The 9,082-nt window shown below is 38.1% G+C and overlaps 2 protein-coding genes across 2 annotated transcripts; both read right to left on the reverse strand.

Annotated features, from left to right (window-relative positions):
• Window positions 1-4,817: 4,817 nt before the first annotated feature.
• Window positions 4,818-7,508, reverse strand: LOC149197698 (uncharacterized). The gene has a single exon (XM_089408773.1). It carries the CDS (start codon window positions 7,506-7,508, stop codon window positions 4,818-4,820), a length of 2,691 nt encoding a protein of 896 aa, XP_089264899.1.
• A 156-nt stretch (window positions 7,509-7,664) lies between these two features.
• LOC149197699 (uncharacterized) lies at window positions 7,665-8,696 on the reverse strand. The gene has a single exon (XM_089408774.1). The coding sequence runs from the start codon at window positions 8,694-8,696 to the stop codon at window positions 7,665-7,667; it is 1,032 nt and encodes a 343-aa protein (XP_089264900.1).
• Window positions 8,697-9,082: the final 386 nt, after the last annotated feature.

Here is a 9,082-nt window from a genome sequence, read left to right on the forward strand (position 1 = left end):
GTCGCATGGCAAGCCGGAGGCCGGCCGTTCATCGTGCCAAATGGACGATGCTAAGCAGGCCAGCTGGGTGAGCAGCAGAGCCGGACGGGACTCGCGGCTTCGGCCAACCTCGATGAAATAACCAGCACGTATGAATGGAAATTGCCATAAAACATTTAAGACTGAAGTGCCACTCATATCCCTTACGTACCTACCATTGATTACCCGAGATATAATATAAGTCAACCTTGATATAATCGTTTATGAATCATGGGCAGGGACGAATGTTAGAATCATAAGTCATATATCGACTTTGTATGAGCGGGTTATAGTACCAACTAAAACATAGGAACGATTTTATATTAAAGTCTTCCTCATTATATTGTTTGCCAATGATAATGTTTATAATATGATTGCAATGCGAAGAACTATTGAATGTTTATATATTCACATGTTTATATGATGGTAAAAAAAAAAATTTACTTTTGTATTGGTGTGTGACAGGGCTCCTTCCTATTCAGCCAGTTCGTGCAGTATATGGTTTTCCACAAATTTTCACCTGAGTCTGTGTCTGGGGATTCCGTCCTCCAAGAAAGCAGAGGGTATGACAGGACCGACAGTGCGAAACAGAGGTACTAATTTTATTGAGTTGTTTTCTTCTGATTCAATTTCGTGAATCACAAGATAGCCCAAAAGGGATTGGCACGTAGCAGAAAGGATGGCAGATCAGAGTGACTCAGCGATGGAAGTCCCTCTATTTCTATCAACTCAGTAGTCTTCAGCATTTCGTGCCATTCGACTGCTGAAGAAAATAAAGAAGATTAAGATAGAATTAGTAGTGAAAGCCAAGCATCTTTAAACACATATTTCATTAAATTTGGAATTAAATGATGAATCTAGAATTTCAAAATAACCAAAAATCGCAATTCTATTGATGTCATTGTAATAAAATTTTTCCAAATTTAACGAAATATGTGTTTTTATCCCCTTTGTTTATTAAGAGAATATTAGGGAATTTTATAAGCAGCCAGTTTAGGATTCCAAATATTTCTAAAATTTATGATTCCAAAATATTTTAAAATTTATAATGAAAATAAATTCATAATTAAAAAATCCCATAAATTTATAATTAAAAATACCATAAAAATCAGAAAAAATGCTTTTTTTGGATGGTATAAACCGGCCCAATTTTATGAAAAAATGGTGATAAACAAAATATGCTGCACGTGACTATGTCTAGAAGAAAGGCGAAGGAACCCTAAACTTTTTTGAATCCTTGGGAACCCAAGCAGGAAAAGAGTCATAAACGATGCAAGAAATATGATTGCGTCGAGCATTGAGCCTCTCTACCAGATTTCCTAACATCACTTCTCCTATCTTCGACAACATATCGGTCACCATCTCTACGTTGTTCCGGTCGACATCTGCAGCAAATCCGTCTGAGATTGTCTCAAACCGAACTTCCTCACGTTTCTCTGAGGCTCCCGATAGTGCGCTTTGTGCCTGTAACATGCTCTTAAGGCTTGCCTCGGTTGTCACAAAGGTGAACTCTAGATTTTTTGAGGCAAGCCTCTTGGAAAACTGCAGCATTGGATTTATATAGCCCTTCGCTGGGTAGGACACCACCAAAACACGAAGTTGGCTATAGTCGAACACCACTGAAGATCCCATTCCCTTACACTCTAAGGACTACCAGCTAAAAATTGCTACACAAAGTGTCCAAATTCTGGAGCTCCAAACACTTCTCACTATGCTAATTTCAGTCACCTCTCCTCTAAAATTTTCATCATTTTGAGAGTATATCAACTAGCACAACTATATTTGTCAAGGTAAATATGGTTGATATATGCGGATAGGTATATATCAAGCATATATATCAACCACATTTTCTAATATGGTTGATATACCCCATAGGCCAACTCACTATTAATAACTATGTAAATATTTTTGATAGAGGAGGAATGACCTGTTATATAGTTTTTGTGAACCCAACGTTTTGGACTACCAAGTGAGTCCATCATCAGGGGATGCATCAATAGATATTCTCTAGATCTTAATGATATATCCATGAGCTAAATTTAGGTTCTAACTCTGGATAATCTTAATTTCTCGAATTCTGATGCACTGTCCATCATATCCCTTCCATGGTAGGATTTGATGTTGTTAAGTAATGAATCCATACAGGTGAGGATAGTTTTGATAGAGGAGGAATGACCTATTATAGAGGTTTTGTGAACCCAACGTTTCAGCCTACCAGGTGAGTCCATCATCACAGGATGCATCAATAGATATTCTCCAGATCTTAATGATGTATCCAGGAGCTAGATTTACGTTTTATCTCTCGATAATCCTAATTTCTCAAATTCTAATGCACTATCCATCATATCCCTTCCATGGTAGGATTTGATGTTGTTAAATAATGAATCCATAAAGGTGAGGATAGTTTTAATAGAGGAGGAATGACCTGTAATAGAGTTTTTGTGAACCCAAAATTTCGGACTACCAAGTGATTCCATGATCAGGGGATGCATGAATAGATATTCTCCAGATCTTAGTGATGTATCCAAGAGCTAGATTTAGGTTTTAGCTCTGGATAATCTTAATTTCTCGAATTCTGATGTGTTGTCCATCATATCCCTTCCATGGTAGGATTTGATATTGTTAAATAATGAATCCATACATGTCATGATAGTTTTGATAGAGGAGGAATGACCTGTTATAGAGTTTTTGTGAACCCAACGTTTCGGACTACCAAGTGAGTCCATCATCAGGGGATGCGTCAATAGATATTCTCCAAACCTTAATGATGTATCCAAGAGCTAGATTTAGGTTTTAGCCCTGGATAGGCTTAATTTCTCAAATTTTGATGCACTGTCCATCATATCCTTTCCATGGTAGGATTTCATGTTGTTAAACAATGAATCCATACAAGTGAGGATAATTTTGATAGAGAAGGAATGACCTGTTATAGAGCTTTTGTGAACCCATCATTTCAGTCTACCAAGTGAGTCCATCATCAGGGGATGCATCAATAGATATTCTCCAAATCTTAATGATGTATCCACGAGCTAGATTTAGGTTTTAGCTCTTGATAATCTTAATTTCTTGAATTCTGATGCGTTGTCCGTCATATCCCTTTCATGGTAGGATTTGATGTTGTTAAATAATGAATCCATATAGGTGAGTATATATATAAATACTAACAACCATATTATTAGTATATATTATTATATATAAATAATATATATAAATAGGTCTTTCCCCTATCAAGAGTCTAGCTATTATTAGGCTTCTGTTGTACAAGCACAAACTCAATAACATAGGCGATCATAGACTTTCTAAGCTAGATTTAAATTCCAACCAAAACCACCTAAGGCTTAAGCGGGGGTGGTATAAAGACATGAGGGTTTGGTTAAAATATTGGGAGATCAACGAGAATGATGCATTGCAAAACATTAAAAACATTAAAGATATTGTTACTTCTAAGTTCAAAGAAAAATTGTGGTGTGAGAAAGATTTAGTGGCTAAAAGAAAATTAAGTTATCATAAGAACGTCATCAACTCCACCCTAGAGGATCAAAAGTATCTCTCTATTTTAACTAGCTCAAAGAAGAAAATCAATATAGCAAAGATTAGAACAAATTCTCATGAGCACCATAGTAAAACAAGTCGTTGGGCAGTTCCTAAAACAACATGGATGGAAAGGATCTGCCATCTATGTGAGAATAGGAACAATTCCTAAAACACCATGGATGGAAATGATTTGCCATCTATGTGAGAATAGGAACATCTAGGATGAAAATGACTTCCTCTTAGAGTGCCCCACATACAACCACATTAGATCTCAATTTCATAATCTTTGTCACAATACTGACCTTCCTAACCTTTTACAATGTCAAAATTATAGTGAGCTCGAGAGGCTTATCTGCAAGCTTTTGAGCATAGGAATAAAATATTAAATCAAAATAAATAATTTGCTTTGTAGATCCGATAGACCAAAGTTTGGTCTTAGCAGATGTTAACCATCATCATCATTATCATCATCATATATTATTATATGAATATTATATTAATATTATAATAATAATATAAATTCATAATAATATTATTAATATTAATTAATTAGATTATCATTATATTATTCAAGAAATAAAATTATATAATTATTATTATATTATTATAACAATAATATAAAATTATAAAAATAATAATAACAATTATATTGTATTATAATAATAATAATAATTACTATTATATTATTTTATTATTATTATAATAATTATATATTATTATTATAATATTATTATAACAATAATATAAATTTTTTCCGAAGAAAAAAGCGAACTTTTTATTAAGAAAAATAAAAAGTTACATTGCATATGCTTTTAGCATTTCTGATGATTCAGATGCTTGCTGATTTGTCATTCTTTAAAAACACATAAAATCTCAGTCTTTCTTGACTGATTGAGAAGTTTGAAATATATCCTATACTGCTGTAATAGAAGTCTGATAATAACTATCATCTCTTCCTCCCTTCAGGAGGCTTAGAACAGTTAACAAAAATATTCTAGGGTCTCCTTCAGAGAAGGAAAACAACCCCTTACATGGCTGTAAGTTCACAAAATCATGTTGTTATGAAAAGTAAAGAGAGAGTTTTCTGATTGCAATGCTCGAAATATAACAGAAAAAGATGCTGGAAGTATAAACAGTGGTACCCATGAACCAGAACAAAAAGAAATATAGGGCCGCGTTCACTGTGGAGGAGAAAAAGGAGGCCGAATAGAGGTAAAGGACTGCCCCTGTCTTAATTCAACTATTGACCAGCTTCCCAGAGCTTGCTATAAACCAGTCTTAGAAAGCTGGTCTGCTTCCTCGTTTTTATCCCTGTAGACATGGCAGATGATAAAACTGTTGAATGATGACTTTAAATGCAATATTTCTTCTAAAATGATCTTCAGAATTTGATTTTGACATATAGAACTCCCATTAACCCAGTTTATGACATTCAAAGAGTCTCCGAAAATTTGAATTGTGAAGATGTTTCTTTGAAGAAGCCAGCAAAGAAGAAGGCGGAAGGCGGACAGCTCAGCAAAGTTGTTGGTGCCAGAACCTAGACCTACAGATGCTTTTAGAGAGTGATGAGGATTCAGATGAATGCACAATCCTGCACCGGCCTTGTTATTTTGAGATGCTCCATCGAAAAAAGCCCAGGGCATGCCCTCCTGGATAATAACAGGCTTGTGATGTGAGTGGGGATTTTTTGCTTCAGGGATAGGGATGGCAGAGTAAATGGCTGCACAGTTAATAGCTGTGACAGATGTTGGAGTGTCTTTGTCTTGAAACAGACTTTTATTCCTCGCTATCCACACCCCCCAAAAGAAGATAAGAGGGAGGTTTCTCATGTTCCCCTCCGGGTAGTTCTGCCACCATCTACTCCAAGCTTCTTCCAAGGGTTCAATCCCCCACTGCGCCTTAATGTTGAGCAATCTGATTAACTCCCCCCAGATCTTTTTTGATTCTGCACAGGATATAAAGAGATGACTTATTGATTCCTCTTCTATCTTACACAAGGGGCACCTCCCTGGCCCAACCAAGTATCTGGCTCGCAAAATGTCCCAAGTTGGAACTTTCCTTTTTAGCATACACCAAAAGAAGATCCTGGCCTTTGCTGGGCATTTTAACTTCCAAATGTGTTTTGACCACCATTCTGGGTTTCCCCAACCTTTCTTTTGCATTAAGAAATTATATCCATCTTTTGGGGAGTATTCACCTGTTTCCCCCTGAGCCCAGATCAGCAAGTCTGGTTCATTTTTAAGCCTGACATTGGAGCGATGGAGTTCTTGAATGAAAGAGCACCATTCGTTCTTCCACCTGATGTTTATTCCTAGCTCTTCATCATTTTTCCAAGCCTGTCCCCATATAGTAGAATGACCTATTTTCTCCACCTGATTTAGAGTTAAAATGCCCTTACTTCCTAAATGTCGGAGTAAGCCTGGGGATAAGGCAAAGGCTTCATTACAACCTACCCAGGGATCCCTGCCAATCCTTATTTGTCTTCCATCTCCTATCTTCCACGCCAGCCCTTGTTCAATCACTGAGAATGCCTCCACCGTGGCTTTCCAAATGACTGAGACATTCTTCTTTATCTTTTCCTGGCTCCTTATCCAATCTTCCAAAGAGACTGGGTCTATGTATTTTCTTTTGACCACCCTTGTCCATAAGTTCTCCAACGAGATTAATCTCCATCCTGATTTAGCTGCCAGAGAGAGACTAAACTCAGGGAGCCTTTTTAACCCCCAACCTCCCCATTCTTTTGGCCTAGCCAACTTATCCCATGCCACCCAGGGAAGAACTGAACTTTCTTTTGAGCCTGCCCACAAGAATCTACAGCATATCCTTCTGATTTTCTCCAACACTCCTTTAGGAACCCAGGTTAAGGCTGCCCAGTATACTGGAATGGCTAACAGTACAGATTTGATGAGGGTCAGTCTACGAGCTTTGGAAAGCCATTTGAAACTCCAATGAGAAATTCTGGCTTCTAACTTGGCTATGAGCCAGTTCCAATCCTCTTTATTGTATGCTGCCGGTTTTAACGAAAACCCCAAATATTTGAGGGGGGAATCCAGAGGTTGATATTGGAAAGGAAATAGATTAAGCAACGTTGTTCTTTCCCTTCTGTCAATATCTGCCACAGAAACCTGAGACTTCCTGGAATTTATCTGCATGCCAGTAGCTTTCAGAAAAAGATCTAATATGCATTTTAGTTCCTTAAGTTCATTATACGATCCATTTGAGAAAATCAAAATGTCATCAACGAAAAGGAGATGAGTGATGAAAAGATTTATTTCTACCTCAATACCTTTTACCTTCTCCTCTCTTCTAGATTTATGAATCAACTTTCTTAACCCTTCTGCCACTAGAAGAAACAGAAGGGGAGATAAAGGGAAACCTTGCCTTAAGCCTCTTTGACCTCTGAAAAAAGGTGAAGCTGCTCCATTGATAAGAACTGCATAACTGACATTGGAGATGCAACCCATAATCCAACTCATGAAAGAATAATTGAAGCCCAGATGTGTTAGAAGCAACCGGAGATAAATCCAATTGATTCGATCATAGGCTTTGGAGAGATCTATTTTAAGAACCACACCCTTATTTTTCTTTTGTCTGACACTATGTAATACCTCCTGTGCTACTCCAATGGCTTCGTGGATTTGTCTTCCATTTAAAAACCCAAATTGTTCCATTGAGATGTTTCTTGACAGAATAGGAACTATTCTAATAGCTATCACCTTTGCAATAATCTTATATATACAGTTGCATAAGGAGATCGGCCTGAAGTCTTCAAAATTCTCCGGATCGTCCTTCTTTGGAATGAGAGATAGAAAAGTTGAATTGAAAGGGCTGTAGACTTCTCCTTTCTGTCTTGATTCTTCTACTACATCAGTGATTTCAGAACCAATTAAATCGAAGAAAAAGAGGAAGATTTCAATAGTCCACCCGTCAGGCCCAAGGCTTTTATCCTTGGCCATAATTTTCATAGCAGCTTCAACCTCGTCCTTGGATACGGGGTTTGATAATTCTTCTGCTTCTCCCTCTTCGACAAATCTTGGAAAGCATTGCGCAGTTCTAATAACCTCTGCTATGGTGGCCTCTCCCAAATCTGAGAATAATCTCTGGAAATGTCTCTATCCTAAACCAGAGAGGCCTGAAAAAGTACCGACCTCCCTTCCTTCTTCGTCTTTAAGACTCCAGATGGTGTTTGCTGATTTTCTTCCTTTGGCATAATTATGAAAAAAACTGGTGTTTTCATCACCCACTTTTAGCCATATTGCCCTGCTCTTGAGCCTCCATTCCTCTTCCTTGTCCAAGAGGATTTGGTTCTGAAGTTTTTCCAGATGGAGGATTCTATCCTTAGAAGCCTGCGAAATATATCCATCCTCCTCAGTACTCTCCAATTTCTTCAGTTCCTCCCTGATCCTGATCAGCTCTTCATTCTGTTTAACCTTCCTGTCCTTTGCCCAGGAGATAGTTGCTTTCTTCAATCTCTTAAGATTTTCCATAAACAGGAAACTTTTGTCCTCTCTTGCGCTTCTATCCGGATGAATCCAAGTTTCCTTGAAGAGCTTATTGAAGGAAGGATCTTGTAACCAAGAGGAATTGAATTTAAAGGGGGCAGGAGGCTTTGGGGGAGGGAAGGAGAGATCCAAAAAAATAGGGAAATGATCAGAGTTACCTATCTCATCAACCCACTGTCTGAGAATAGGGACCTTTGAAATTAAATCTTCAGATAAAAGAAAACGATCCAATCTTTTAGCTACTCGAGCCTCCCCTGCTCTTCTGTTCCTCCAGGTTGGCTTGAGTTTGATCGGGGAGGGGTCAATGAGATTGTTGTCCGAGAGGAGATTGAGGAAAAAATCCGACAAGGGGTCTTCCCTGGCCGATGGACCCCAAGCCTCTGCTCTCCCTACTGAGAAATTTAGGTCGCCTCCCACAATCAACAGAGAAGACTTCATCAAGGATTTGGCCATCAGGTCATTCCAGAATATCTCCCTTCCTTGACAGGGGCCATAAATATTTACAATTGAAATGGGAAGAGCGAGGTCGGGGGAAATAATCTCCAAGCCCATTACATGCTTCGTCCCCCATTGATTTATTACCTTTATTCTCCCTTCTTTATACCCAATTGCAAGACCTCCAGAATGGACCGATGAATCCATTGCTGAGAATTTCCACCCTGGCAGGAGAGCACTTAGCATTGTTTCCACTTCAGTTCCTTTTCCAAGAGTCTCTTGGAGAAAAAGAATTTCAGATTTAGAGTTTTGGATCCAATCTCTAAGGGCCAATTTTTTAGGTTTACTGGCCAAACCCCTACAATTCCAAGAAGACAGAATCATTTGATAACGGATTCAGGGGTCTGCACCGCTCTAAGAACCCCAGGAATTGAGTGTTGTTTTCCATCAGCTACATCCAATTTTGCTTTTAATTTGGCCTTAGATAAATCCGATTTTCTTCCTCTCTTATTTTTGGAGAAACCTTGAGGGACCAACTGCCCTAAACCTCCAACTGATCCTGACGACCCAGGCTTTCCTCCCAAGGATCTAAG

This window comes from Pinus tabuliformis, chromosome 2_2 (assembly GCF_031772625.1).
Source record: "Pinus tabuliformis cultivar Carrire ecotype Pingquan chromosome 2_2, CPIR1, whole genome shotgun sequence".
NCBI lineage: Eukaryota > Viridiplantae > Streptophyta > Pinopsida > Pinales > Pinaceae > Pinus > Pinus tabuliformis.

Bases quoted from the DNA above. Each gene is read 5' to 3' on its own strand.
- LOC149197699 (XM_089408774.1), bottom strand. From the start codon at position 8,696: ATGGATTCATCGGTCCATTCTGGAGGTCTTGCAATTGGGTATAAAGAA.
- LOC149197698 (XM_089408773.1), bottom strand. From the start codon at position 7,508: ATGGCCAAGGATAAAAGCCTTGGGCCTGACGGGTGGACTATTGAAATC.